Source organism: Lycorma delicatula, chromosome 5, assembly GCF_047948215.1.
Source record: "Lycorma delicatula isolate Av1 chromosome 5, ASM4794821v1, whole genome shotgun sequence".
NCBI classification, from domain to species: domain Eukaryota; kingdom Metazoa; phylum Arthropoda; class Insecta; order Hemiptera; family Fulgoridae; genus Lycorma; species Lycorma delicatula.
Genome location: NC_134459.1, coordinates 41,247,436 through 41,262,927, shown reverse-complemented (window position 1 = coordinate 41,262,927; position 15,492 = coordinate 41,247,436). Strand labels below are relative to the sequence as shown.

The window sequence follows — 15,492 nt, the reverse complement described above, 5'->3', positions numbered from 1 at the left end:
AAAGGCCAGGAAACACTGCAAGGTATCAGATTGATTATATCATGGTTAAGCAAAGATTTAGAAATCAACTCGTCGACTGAAAAATTTACCCTGGAGCAGATATTGATAGCAACCATAATTAGGTAATAATGAAATGTAGACTGGGGTTTAAAACCTGAAGAAAAGGTGTCAGATGAATCGGTGGAATTTAGAGAAGCTTGAGGAAGAGGAGGTAAAGAAGATTTTTCAGGAGGATTTTGCAGCAAGAGGTCTGAGTAAAAAAGATAAGGTAGAGAATGTAAAAGAATGGGAGAATTGGTAGAAAATCATAGATATCAGAGGATATATTGCAGTTAATGGATGAACGAAGAAAATATAAGAATGTTAGTGATGAAGAAAGTAAAAGGAACTATCGACAATTAAGAAATACTATAAACAGGTAGTGCAAACTAGCAAAAGAAGAGTGGATTAAAGAAAAGTGTTCAGAAGTGGAAAGAGAAATGATGATTGGTAAAATAGACAGAGCATACAGAAAAGTTAAGGAAAATTTTGTGATACATAAATTAAAGTCTAATAATGTGTTAAAACAAAGATGGTATACCGACTTATAATACGAAAGGAAAGGTCAACAGGTGGGTGAAATATATTGAAGAGTTATATGGAGGAAATGAATTAGAAACTGGTGTTATGAAGGAAGAAGATGAAGTTGAAGAGGATGAAAGGGGAGAAAGAATACTGAGATCTGAATTTAAGAGAGCATTAAAAGGCAATTTGTTTTGATTTTTTAGCCTATTTTTATTTTTTGAGCTGTTCCCTCATTACCATTTCCAGAGTGCAGTTGAATAGCAGCAGTGAGAATCCATCGCCTGGATGCAGTCCTGTTTTGATCTCAAATGGTTTCAAGAGTTTGCCCCTGAATTTCACTTTTAACTTAGTGTTTGTGAGAGGAAGTTTTATCATATTTATTAATATGGGATATAGTCTGAGGTGTCTGACAATTTTTAGTAGGGTATTTAGTAGGGAATTTTTAGTAGTGGATGCAGCTGTATGCTTTCTTGAAGTCTACAAATGTTATCACTAGGTCTCTGGTTCTTTTTCTTCAGTAATCCATTATTAGCTTGAAACCCATGATCAGGTCTGGACAGCTCCCCCAAGGTCTGAAACCTCCATGGTATTCTCCTGGTTCTTTCTCGAGTAGTAAACCAATCCTGTTGAGGATGATTCTTGAAAGAATTTTGTATGTTGTGTCTCGGAGTGAGATTCCCCTTATAGTTAAACGGGTCCTGTTGTATGGGGTTCTCCTGTAGTTGAAAGGGGTCTGTTTTGTCCACTTTTTTGTCTAGTGGGTGGATGAGGGCTGTCATCCAGTATTCTGATAGTTATTCTTTGATCCAGATGTTGACAATCTGGATCTGGTTCTCCTCCTACCACTTTGTAATTATTCATCTCACCCAGTGCTTGGTAGACTGGGTAAACTTCTTTTATTGTGGGAGAGTTGATGTTTTCTAGTGGTGTTGTTATTGGGGTGTTGGTGTTGAAGTTAGTGTAGGAGTTGTCGGTTCTTCGCAATTTAGGAATTTGTTGAAATATTTAGCTAGGATTTCTGTGCTGACTTCATTGTTATGGGCCGGTTTATCGTTTTCATTCTTTTTTTAGTAGGGTTGGGGGTTCGTATTTTTGGAGCTGATTTTTTAAGGTATTGTAGTAGTTTCTTGACTGTGTTTTATTGAATTTTTCTTCTATTTAGCGTGTCTTTATAGTGTTCTCTTTTTATTCTCAGGTGGTTTCTCTTCTTTGGTTTACTAGATTTTGGGAATATGTTTCTGATTTTTAGGACTGATGAAAGAGCCATGCCATGTTTCATGTCTTTTCTTCAGTTTCGTCATATTCACTGTTCCACCATTCATAGTTTTTTACAGGATTTTATCAAGGCTAATTCTGTGATTTGTTTAAGTCACATCTTTGAGTTTATCAGTGATTGTTATTTTTTTGTTGGTTTTTGGTAATTTTCATTCTTGATTAGTTGGATAGGGTCCATTTTTCTTTAAGTTTTTGGGGCTTGGTTTTGTTGCTTTTTTGGGGAGTAAATTTAATTTTCATTTTGATTATACAGTGATCTGAGCCTGTGTCGGAGGACTTTTATGTTTTAGATATCCTTGTGGTGATGTTTGTCCACGAAGACATGGTCTAGTTGCCTTCTCCTTTAGTGTAGTTAGGGTGTTTCCAGGTTTTGAGTTTTGAGGTTTTTGATATATGTGGATTTTGAGATTAGGGTGTGATTTATGCAGAGATTGAGGAGTCTCTGTCCATTTTTGTTTGTTTTCTTTTGGGCGGGCCATTTTCTGATGATTTTGCAGTATTCTCTTTCTCTGCATAGTTGAGTGTTGAAGTTTAACATGATTAATTGATTTAATTGATTAATTGTTTAACATGGTTTTTGGGGATGTTATTTACAGTCAGGTCGAATAGATCCAATAACCTTTCTGTTTCTTTACAGCCTTTTGAAAAGTTATTTTTACTATTAGTGGGTACATAGGCATTTACAGTAGTGTAGATTTTATTAGATGCTTTTAGGGTAAGTGTTGAGATACTTGGGGATTGTAACTTGAACTCTTATATGGAGTTTATTATTTTGAGGATGATTAAAAAGCCTGTTCTAAACTGTAGGACATTTTTCATCACTCTTACCAGGAATACCTTTGTAAAGCATATCTCCTTGAGATTCCATGGCTTCCTGGTGGTATTTCTGACTTCCTGCAAACTCATGATGAAAATTTTGTGTTGGTTGATTAGGCCAGTTATTATTTTTAGTTTACCAGTTTGCATCAGCGAGTTTATATTTTGTGTTTCAATGTAGGTGATTGGCTTTGGTTTAATTTTGGATTTTGTATTTTTCTTGTTCATGTGTGTTGTGTTCGGGCATTCCAATGCTTCTGATCATATGTTATCTTCTAAGTGGGAGCCTACCATATTTGAACGCTGCTTTCTCTGAACACTTGTGTTGCTTGGTTCAGCTAGTGGAGTATTTCTTAAAAGACCATTCATGATTGACTGTCAAGGGTCACCTGTGGTGGAACTAGGTTCCGAGTTACAATGCTAGATGTGATCTAGTGAAGTGATTTGATGATAAATGAAGCTGAGAAGTTTGTTGAGATTCTGAACAAATTTTTCCCATTTGTTCTGGATGTATCCAGGCTCACCTTGTGGAGGCTCAATCTGACTTTTGTTAAAGTTGTTATTTTTGAGAAAAGTTGCAAAGTCTGATCCTAAACATTAAGCCCTCTTACAGTTTATAACATGATATTTCTTATATAAATTACACACCTTAATAATAATAAAAATAAAAAAGTTAACTGTTATAATAAAAAAGGTGTATTGCAATTAGTTATATTAAAAAAGTCGTTAAATTAAAAATGTCAGTATGGAAGGATTACCAGTATGGGACTTTTACCCGCTTCTTACTTTAAATCAGACTAAAGTGTAGTACATATAAGACGCACACATATGCACATATATATATATATATAAACAGGGAAATTTAAAGAACATTAATAAATAAAATTAAAAAGAAACAAAACTAAATTTTCTTATAACTATGCATTATCTGTACTGATATTCAATAGTAGCTTGAAATGGAAGGAAACCCCTTTTTTCCTACATGTGGCATTCCTAGTAATAAGAATCAATCTTGCTCTTTTGTGCCTTGTGCAGTGGTTGCAACTTTAGCTATGTGTTCTAGTCGTATATTATTGCATTTCTTTTTTTTTGTGCTTCTGTAATATGCTATAAATTATTATTAAGCAGATAAAGACAGTGTAGAAATCAGTAATATCAAAAGATTCAATGGCAGAATTATATGACATTCAAACACCTTTTATTTTGTTGACAATTATTTTCTGCAATGATGTTTTTATATATATAAGAAAGGGAGTTTTATATCTTTTAATTCTTTTTTTTTAGTAATTTTTTCAGGCAGTTAAACCACATTACGGTCAGTCTATGTTTGCTTCTGATATGTTTTACAATTCATAATTTGGTTTCAGACTATCTACCAATGCCTTCATGATCTACCTTGACATCTTCCTACACAAGTACAGCGCCTTTTTTTATAGGTTAACAATAAATATTGTATATCTAATAAAAATTCCAAAACATCTAGTTTTAGGGCAGTAGAATTAATTAATTATATTTTAACTAAATAATGCAAATCTAACTAAATAATATAGGCACAAATTTATTAAATCAAATTGTTGGTAGAATATAAGAGTACTGATGAATAAGAAAACTTAATTAATTTTATGGAAGAAATTAAATTAAAATATTCATACCTCTTTGTAAACATTCACAGACTCCATATGAAGGTCTGTAGATAAAACTTTATTACATAATTTTTCAACATCACTGTAATGCCAAGAATGTGGCATGAATTTTGATTTTCTCTTAGCATTTTTAGGTGTTGGTATTGTAGGTTTAAATACCATTTCTAATGGGTTGAATTCCTTAAATAATTCCAAACTCGATCTGTAAATAATAGACATTACAGTTTTTTCAAAATTAATAATTAAAAGGATGAAAATGCTGAAAAACACAAAGAAATACATTTTTTAATTCACAAAATTATTTTACCTTAATCATAATGCTTTTAATGTTTAAAATGTTGTTTGAGGTTGAATTAACACCACAACTTGTCTTTTTCTTTGCCAATAGGTCTCTTGAAGATAGGTAATTCGAATATAAATGATCTTTTTACTCACTCTTAAGGGAGAATATAAAAAAATGGGTAAGCAGATTTTAAAAAAATTGTAAATAAAAATTTCAGGTGTAAAATTCTACACTATCTCATACCAATACCAAATTTTAAAGCAGTAATAATATAAAATTTAGAGAGTATAATGCAAAGAGCCAAATTTTGATGTGAAATCCTTAAAAATGTATAAAACCATAGGCTTGGGCAAACAAATTATTAAAAGCAGTATGCCTTTTACAAGATTATTCCTGTATGGATGAGTTACCATATTGTCAAAAGGGTTACTACAATATTTATACTAATAATTTAGCAATATTTATACTAATAATTTAATTTTTTAATATTTCTACACCTAATGGACTTGATGTTTATAAGATTTACGGTAATCTAGATACTAATGATCTTGTTGATGTATCAGTCCAGTCATCTACTACATGTTCTCCTAAACAGTCAACTAATTTCTGCTTAATAAAACTTAAATAGTAATATGCTGTTTAAGAATTGCCTAATCACATGACATGATGATAAACACTTTTGGCGAGACAAAAAGTCTGGATGTAGTTTACTAAGGCCTAGTCTATGCTAAAGACGCTATCAAGAATTTATTTTATAACATAGTTGATATAATATTTTCCTTATTCTCTTAAGTTTGCTAACACAAAATCAACCCCATAATGTATCACTCAAAATGATTTTCTCTTAAATACAAAAATAAGAATTTAATAGGAAAAAGTTTTTAACAGATTCTCAAATTATACAGTTCTTTCAAAGTGGGTAATAACTGGTTTCTACCTAGTTCTACAAAATCATCAGTATTTCAAAAAAATTAAGTAATAAACAAAATAAAAAATGGCATAATATATTTTTAATTTTATTAAATAAATTACCTAGTAAAGAATATTGACATAAGATATATTCTCAATATTCTGTTACTGTGTTTGGTGGCTAAGTTTTTTTTTTTTGAGGTTAATTGGAACAGTGGTGAGAATGTTGATGAATTACTTAAACTTTCAGAAAGTTATTATAAATATATATATACAGGGTGTCCCATATAAAACACAACCCAACCTTTTATTGGTAGGTATTGAAATAATAAAAAAGCATGTGTAATTGTAAATGTAATTTTTATTATTACCATCCATTACCTTACATTTAGAGTAAATGTTGGAAATGGCCGCCATCTTCTTGAATACAAGCTTCAATTCTTTTTACAGCGTTTCTTGCAACTTTTTTCAAAGTTTGTGGCTGGATATTTAATACAGCTTGTTCAATATTGACTTTCAATTGGTCAAGTGTTCGTGGTTTGTTGCTGTAGGCTTTTTCTTTGAGGTAACCCCATAGAAAAAAATCTGTCGCAGTCAAATCTGGAGATCTTGGTGGCCACAAGCCTCGACCGATAACACGATTCCCAAAGAATTCCTCAATGAAATCAGAAGTTGAACCTGCGTAGTGCGATGTCGCACCGTCATGTTGTAGCCAGCAGTGTCTGTCTTCCTCTTCCAAGAGTGCAATGAACTGAAATAAAACATCCTGATATCGGTCTGCATTAATGGTGTACTCGAAAAAAATAGGACCGATTATTTTCTTCTGCGATATCACGCACCACACGCCCAACTTCTGCGGTTGTAATTGCTTTTTGGTGATAAATGTGGGGATTTTCAGCACTCCAAATTCTACTGTTCTGGCTGTTTACGTAGCCATCCAAATGAAACCGTGCTTCATCTGTGAAAAATAACGAATCCATAACATTAATTCCATCACGCAGAAATCGACGGAACCATTGACAATATTGTAGCCGTTTTTCTTTGTCGGGCTCAAGAAATTGATGAACCGTTTGAATGCGGTAAGGTTGTAATTGTAATTGTTTGGTCGCCCGATGAACAGTTGATTTAGACAAATTAATTTCAGCAGACAAACGTCTGATCGATTTATTTGGCGAGACAAGTAATCGGTCTTTGATTTCAGTGACTGTATCTGTATTCAATACTGACGCAGATCTTTTGTGTTCCTTGTTATTAACAGAACCAGTCTCTCTAAATTTTGCAACTAACCTTAATACTGATGTTTTGTTAAGAGCTGGTTTATCTGGGTACTTATGGTGAAACAAATCTTGCACTGCAACCACTGATTTCGTACTGAAGTACGACTCAACAATGAAAACACGTTCATCTAGCGTAAACACCATCTTGTCTCTAGCAATACACTGAACGTTATGATTGCATTGTTGTAACTATCAGTAGTGTTCTACTGTCGTCGATGTTCAGATGTTGGACGAGTCCATTTCAGTAATGAGTAGGGGAGTAAGCTTGACTTTTGAAATTTGATGGATGAGTGATTGATGGGTTGCGTTTTATATGGGACACTCTGTATATATATATATAAAAAACATAATTTGATTAAAATAAATAATTTGACACATTAAAAACTGATTTAAAGTAAATTCACTTTACGTTTTTGACAAATATGGAGGAAGACTTCCTTCACCAGTAGTTGGTACATTCTTAATTATATGTTCAGCCATCTTGCATACAACTGGGTGGTAATGCCTCTGAAAAAAATATTGAAACAATGTCATACGAATTGAAAAAGAAAATTAACTTAAATTTTAGTAACTTATCTTTAAATAATTCTTTAGAAATTCCTTCAAACAATATTTTGCTATGGATAACAAAACCATTCATAACAAAACAAAAAATTAAAGAGGAATAAGAAGGTCTTTAAACGTTAATAGATATGAAAGAAGGAAGAGGTAATAAAAAATTACAAATGATTCTCTAAAGTTATATATATATATAGAGAGAGGACATCTAATTGATATATTTCAATTTATCATTTGATAAACAGGATAAATGTAATCAAAATACTTTAAATAATGCATACTCTCACCAAAAATCTAACACATCACTCAATCACAAAAGCACATACATGGTTATGCTATTGAGCCAAACTATCTGTGTGCACAACTGTGTTGTTACTAGACTAACTGAAAACATCATGTTCACTTCTATCACCTGTAGTATGGCTAATGTGAAATGCTAAATAACATTCATCAACATTACACTGTTTGATAATACACCTCATTAATATGGAATTTAGAAAAAATTATTATGAATTTGTTAATGTATTTAGTTTGAATTTATAATATTAAAATCAAAATATGATCTTACAATGCAGTACTTTATCTGTAGCATAAACTATAAATATTATTTTAATCCCAATTTATCGAATAAAATGCAAAATTATTTAATAACATACAATGACCAAGCATGTTGTATTATAGTAGGTTTATAAAATAATTAGGTAGTGTAATATTTAAAAGCACATTTCTGCCAATTAATTACAACTATTATGAACTATTTCATAAATTTTATTATTATAATAATAATAATAATAAAAAGCAATATTTTACGATGACCTAATAATAATACAATGGACATAATAATACGTTAACTGTGGTGAGTTATTGCTCATATGATTTGAATGAGACTGTGAAAGGGTCATGCTGACAAAGTCAACACAATGTTTTAGGAAGAGAGACCTTTCTCCTCCGCCCACCCTTCAGTTGGACGGCCTGGCCATGCGCGCAGATAGTTTGGCTCAATAATACAAGAAAGGCTGAATCATTCCATCACAGTTTAATTAGAAATAAAATTCATAAACACAACAAATGTTTCTCCTAGTTAACTGGTTTTAACATGAAAAATATTTAAACTTTGGGTAAAAATAACATCTCCTTTTCAAGACCACAAATGAAATTAACCATACACAAATTTTTTCATAATAAATTTTAATTTAAATCTTCAGTATTACCCATTAAAAAAATGAGGGTTTCACAAAAAATACTCAAACAACATTATTGTAAATTCACAAAATAACATTGTTTAAATCAACTGTTCACTTTTTACACCAAAAAACAAGGGTTTGTACTATCTGAATTACTTATATGAGAGAAAGGATGATAAAGTAAACTCTTTTTTAATAATTCTTAAATAATGATTTAATATTGGTTGTTTCCCATTATAGGACAAGACTGCTATTGATGTTGAAGTAAAGTAAAATGTACATACATATATTTTTTTCTGTTACTAGGCAGGAGATCAATAAGAAATTTTTATTACTATTATCTGTTCAATTAAATCAGCATCATGATACTGTCTTAACCAAACAAACTAGCACAGATATATGAATCGACCAATTTACATCTTGTACATACCATTTATTTTACTTTAACTTTTTATTATTTATTTTTATGCTTTATTAATTGAACGTACTCATTTGATAAAGCATCAAACAACACTAGCTAGGGCCTGGCTAAGGATCTACGAAGTTGAATTAATTAGTGAATCTGAAACTGCAATTTTTTTTAAGTTTTCAGGTCATCATTAATAATTACACTATTAGGAAGATAATATTTTGGATAATAGGCAGTAGGCTAGCCGCACTTCTGTCATACCTAACAAAAGCTATTCTTTTACCTTTCAACAATATCTGTTGAATTCATACTGTTTAGGAAAAATACATCCTATTTTGTATTTTCAGCATCAGAATAAAATTTAATCAATTACTACATGATGTCTTGGTCAGTCAATCTTTATAGATTTTTAAAATAAATTTGTGCATAAATTTCTCACATTTAGTTTCTCACGTATAATCCGAAGCAATTCCTTTAACTACTTCTACCTTCTTCAAACAAAATTTGGCATTTTCTATCCGCAATAAATAAAGAAAGATTTTATGGAAAACTATTTTAGAACAGCTAAGGAAAGGGGGTATTGACTAATATATTTTAATTCATGGTAGTACCCTTTTACTACTAATTCAATGCTTCTTGTCAACACTAAACTACAATGTCACGTCATGTTTCTTCAAGTCTGGGAACGGATTAATTTTAGTGATTGAAGTGAATTTTAAGAAAAAAACCCTAGTAAAAAATATCTGGTAAGCTGAAAAAAAAAATTCATTTGTTCTTGTATCAGCAATTTCTTCTGCCAAACTACAACATAAATCTGATCTGAGATCAACTTGATATAACTACTGTATAGGTTACCTAAGACAACAGCAAGTTGTCAAAGCTATTGGGCACCTGCATTACTGGTGCTGTCTACCAGACGTGGTAGCCAGCCACTGTAAAGCAAAGCAAATATAACAATTCAAAGGAAATAAAAATTATAGTTACCAAAGATTGATTCCTAAGTGTAAACTTTCCAATCAGTCATAACTACAGAATATTTATATTAAATGTACACTGAATACTCGTGTATTCTATTGAAAACAAAGTAATTATTGTAGAGTATTATTTATTGACAAATTTTATTTTTTTGTCCAAAGTTGACATTCTAAAAAAATGTTATTTCTATATCATCTGCATGCCACTCACTGTGACCCTGCGTGCCATAAGTGGCACGTGTGCCACGGGTTAGCCACAGATGGCATAGACCAATGCAGTTTGGCTGTCTTGCTAGAACCCAACTTTATAGTTTAGCACTAGTTTATTTACTCTACTTTATTTTAGTACTTACTCTTAATGCAGTTAATTCGTACAGAGCCGTACTTGCAGCATTACAATGCTCAGGATCTTGTAATTCAGGTAAATAAACTCCTTGACCAACCGATGAGTCTAATTCCAATAGTATATCAGCTGTCTTGTTTAGCTAGAAACATAAGCAAAATAAATAATTTTATGAAAAATTAAATTAACTGATCAGAAAGTCCAATAATGGTTATCAAAATTAGATTAGATCTTCTTAATATATTTCTAAGTATATAATTTATATACAGCTACCAAACTGGACTATTAGTAGGTGCTCCTCCAGGTACCATTCTTAAAAATAAATTAAATTAAGTTCATTCCAATTACTTTAAAAAATATCTTGTTAAAATATCTTTTAAAAATATCACAAATCGAGAAAATACTAAAATACTGAAATATACAGGTCACTGAAGCGAACATCCTTTAATTATATACAGAATACTTAGACTCATCATGAAGAATTGTTTTAGTGCTAACCTCTATTTGGAAAAAAACATGGTAAAATAAATTTTTTTATTAAATTACTGTTATTTCAAGAACAATTTACCTGATTTTGATAAATGAAATACCAAAGTAAAATTCGGTCTTTTTTTTGCAAATTTTATTCATTGGAACCAAGAAGCAATTTCTTACAGAATTCAATTTAGTTGAGACTCAAAATGTTTCAGTAAAACATGTCATGCTCTCTATTAAGTTTTTTTGTTCACCAAATTCAGTATCTGGATAAATTTACACTTAAAACCATCCTAAAATTTCAATAAAATCACTGAAAAAAATCATTCAATCAGCCCATGAATTAAGTTTTAAATAACATCAATACAAACAGTCATACAAATGGAAATTGATTTGTATATGAAGATTTATTATAAAAATCTCATTAAAGCAGCATATAGTAAAAAATTTATTTACTAATATAAAATATATATTTTATTAGTTAAGTCTCATTTGATTGGTACATACTAATGAGGACCATTATCCTGATGCATTTTTTTAAGTTTGACTAAAACAATTGAAATAGTTTTTGAAAATGAGTTTTCATGAATTTCTTTACTTATTCATAACTTGTATATATAACAATAACATACCAACTGTATAATACATATAACTAAGAACACAAAAATAAAAAATTTATTTTATGGAATGAAATTGTTTATCAAGGAAACCAAACTCTTATTTGTAATTCTTAGTTGTAAATATGAACTTTGAATTTGGTCATGGCCTCAACAGATGGTAAATATACACTATTTCTTAAAAAATTTAAACCAAATTAAATCAGCAGTTTACTAGACATATGCATTTTCAAAAATAAACAGATACAGAAAAAAATTTAGGGCTCTAAAATCTCAAAATTTATCTAAATCTGAAAAAATAAAAAAAATTCACAATGAAAATAACTCCATTTATAACATTCTAAATGAGTAAATTATAATTAACTAGCCGTGGCCCGCGACTTCGTCCGCGTGGGATTTATTCACTCGTTACAAATAGTACTTCATTGTGAAAATTGATTTGCAAAAATTAACGACTATATGATACATAGCTGAAACCCGCAACTTCGTCCGCATCGGAATCACTTAATTTATTGAATATAGCTGCCCGGCTCGGCTACGCAAGGTTGGTGTACCCATTTAAAAAAATAAGATATTTGTTGCAGTCGTTCAGGGTTTTGGGTACTTGTTCAGCCATTTCTGCGGTAAAATACACCCTTTGGCCGTTTTCTAAGTGGACGGCTAACTGCAAGACTGTAGGATGTCACTCGTGAATGGGAAATTCTAAAATTCACCAAACAGCTTCGGATGTACTTATGTACCGGCCATTTTCATAGTTTTCCACTTCATCATTTGGGTTTTTGACGCTGTAAGTAGCTTGGTCAGATCCTTTATTGATATATTTACAAATGTATTTGATGGCTTGAAATGAGTGGCAGTACTCTATATTTATGTGCGCGTTAAACATCCTACACAATAATGGAGAATAAGGGACAATCCATCTATTATCTATATAGAAAGTACTTCCTCTGATATTTAGCGTAGCGCTCTGGCCTCCATTTTCGGCGTCATGACGACGATAAACTGGATATCCGTCCTCTCCAGTTTGGGTATCGTTGATGAAACGTCAAGGGTACTTTTTTGTGCAGATACCGTTTTTCATAATGGTGCTGTTAAGTTATGCTCTCCGCATGGACCGTGCACCATATTTTTAGTCACGAAATCGTACAATATCGGGTCGTTTTGTTGGTTGGGCAGTTCCGCAACTATGACACTATCAATTTCGTCTGGCTGGATTTTTCTTTCTAGCTAAAACAGCAAATGACAGTGAGGTAAACCCCGCTTCTGCCACTCCATACTTGCCATGTAACATTTCACTTTGCCGAATATTTCATCTTTTGTGAATAATTTTATGAATTTTTTCATCTTTAAATGAAATACCCTTGAAATTATTTTTATTGCCCTAGCCTATAAACTATTTCTAGAAAGTTGAGATCTTAATCTTTTGGGCATTTTGAAATGATAAAAAAAACTAAATACTACATCAACTAATACTAAATTATTTGCTTACATGTTGAACAGGAATTAGCTTGTATATGAAGTGGTGATTAAAAAATTATAAAAAATTCAAAATATTTTCAAGGAAAAATATTCGATATCGCACACAACCGCTGCGTAGGAAGCCGACCGCGCGACACTTTATTTTGGGGAGGGGACATTGACTCCCCTCCTGCACCACAGTGACGCTTGGGTCACATGCTGCTGCCTAGCTATCCGAGCGGGGTGTGGGCGGGGCGAGGGAGCAGAGGCAGGCAGTGGTGGGGACGCGAGCGTCAAGAGAGACACGACGACGACGGACAGTTGCTAGTTACTGAATTACAAAGATAGAAAAATAAAAATATGTTGCTTAAATAACGCGGTAAAAAGTAGCCTATGTTCATCAGGGATAGTGTCGGCTTCTAATGGAAAAATAATTTTTCAAATCGGTCCAGTAGTTTCGGAGCCTATTCAATACAAACAAACAAACAAACAAATCTTTCCTCTTTATAATATTAGTGTAGACAACACTGGTGCTTAATTTATCAAAGTAATATTACAAAATTAATACTAATACAATATGCAAGTGTAGTACCAGTAAAACATTTCTTATAAGGGCAAGACATCCTAAAGAGCCATTATGTAACAAATACATTGAAAGTGTAGCTAGACGTTTAGTAAATGCTAGCAACCGTTGTGGTGTAATACGTTTTCTTCGTTTAATTACAACTGTATCTAATGCCTTTAAAATTAATTCAGTTTCACAATATGTTCGACCTGAAAAGCAAAAATCCAGTATTAGGCTTTCGCTGTAATATACCAATTTAAACTAATACATGTTTGATTAATAAATACTAATATATGCAAACTAATTTCTACTGGCATGAAAAGTATTATTTTAAAAGAAGAAAATTAAATAAACCTACCTGTGATGCCATTCAATAAAATTCAAATTACTTATAGGCTTCTAGGTTGGTAGTTTCATTAACATTTTTTTATCTTAATGAGTTGCTTATAGTTAAATAAACACGTATTTAACATTAAAATTATTTAATATATAAAATATTCATCTTAAGAGATCATAAACCATTTAAAAAAATGCGAACACTAAGTTGAAGGCCAAACAATAACTGTACTTCATAATCTGATGGATTTATGATATTCAAAATATTTCAGTCAGTAATTTTTTCAAAAATAAAAAAAGGCAGGTGAAGTTAAGGAAATCATTCTAAACAGCCATAGCCACATTTAATAAACTGGTTCTGATAGATCATCATTTCTTTAGAAGGATGTATCTATCCTGTTGGCATTTATACACTAGCTAATGATACAGCAACTAATATCATTTTTTTTTTAATTTTTCTAAATATAGGTATTACGTGGCCTTCATTGTACAGGATACAAAGCAGAGGTCCGGGTTGTAATCTCTCTGGCAGGCAATCAGTCTTAAAGTTCCTATAGCTTTGGCTATTGCACATTAAGTGGCATGTAAATATTATTTATAATGATCTCCAATTTTATCAAGACATTATGAACTTAATTTTATACATTTGCTGAAATTACATGTGCATGATCGACAATGTTTCAAATAACAAGTAGTTTCTAATGATAAGTAGCAACACATACGCATTGTGAAATGTAGCACCTGTAAGTTCATAGCCATGGATCCTTCCCCTTTTACACAGGTCATCTTTGGTACAAGTGTGTTTCTTGGATTAGAACCATGTTGATATTATTATCCAGAAGACGTTTGGATAAGTAGTCACTTTTAGCTTGGGTAATTCCTTTATGTTTAAATGGCATACTCGAACTGAGGGCCCAAGCCTTTTAGTCAACTGATCCTGAGAAGGTCAGTTTCCTGATATTTGGTCTTTTGTTTAATCTGTATGTTTTTAACTAAGAAGTTCATTATTAGTCTGGCTGCCAAATCGCTCTAGCTCATTTAGCGTTACATAGGATGGACATGTACTATTCTATTATGGATATGAGCTAGTTTACACCCCTACATTTATATATGAATTAATATAAGATATATGAATTCTAAGTCATTATTCTGACAGAAACATCATAGCTATAGATGTTTCTGCCTAAACTAACTGCTGATTCACTAGTAAACTAAACTAAACTATGATTCACTAGTACAGAAGTAGGAGCCATTGAAAAACAATAACTTTTTCATAAATAATAATTTGTGAATTTGTTACAACAAACCTGCATGAACAGATAATATGTTACGATAAAGATGTGTGTAAAATCTGACTGGATCAATATTCAATGATTCACCATAACCAGAAAGTATTGTTAGCACAGTCTGAATACAGAGAAGCTGCTGATGGAGATCAAGTCCACTGTTTTCCATAAGTCGACTTAATATATTTACAAGATCTTGATAAAACTCTAAATTAATTAAATGGGCAAACCTATAAAAGAAAATAATACATAAAATAAACATGTGTTACATATTTTAGGTTGCTTAAAAAATTACAACAGTAAAAACAAAACAATGTTATAACAGATCAATAAAAAATAAATCATAATTAAAAAAATATTAAAACAAATTCAATTCAAATTATATAAACATAAAATTTTAATTCACAAAGAGTTAGTTAATTGTTATAATTCAAAAAATTCTCCAATTGTTCCATAAATAAAATTTAAATAATTTTATTAATGGTAAAAAATTAACAATTCTTCAATGTAATTATAATTTT

General features: G+C 31.3%; 1 protein-coding gene across 3 annotated transcripts in view; it reads right to left on the bottom strand.

Moving 5' to 3' along the window:
- Window positions 1-15,492, bottom strand: part of Noc3 (Nucleolar complex protein 3) — a 64,010-nt gene that overhangs the window by 4,079 nt on the left and 44,439 nt on the right. For all 3 annotated transcript variants that reach the window (XM_075365961.1, XM_075365963.1, XM_075365962.1), the window contains 5 exons: window positions 14,993-15,201; window positions 13,377-13,558; window positions 10,246-10,377; window positions 7,177-7,274; window positions 4,308-4,500 (listed from right to left, as the gene is read on the bottom strand). In XM_075365961.1, coding sequence (XP_075222076.1) covers window positions 4,308-4,500; window positions 7,177-7,274; window positions 10,246-10,377; window positions 13,377-13,558; window positions 14,993-15,201 — 814 coding nt within the window. The remainder of the gene's footprint in view (window positions 1-4,307; window positions 4,501-7,176; window positions 7,275-10,245; window positions 10,378-13,376; window positions 13,559-14,992; window positions 15,202-15,492) is intronic.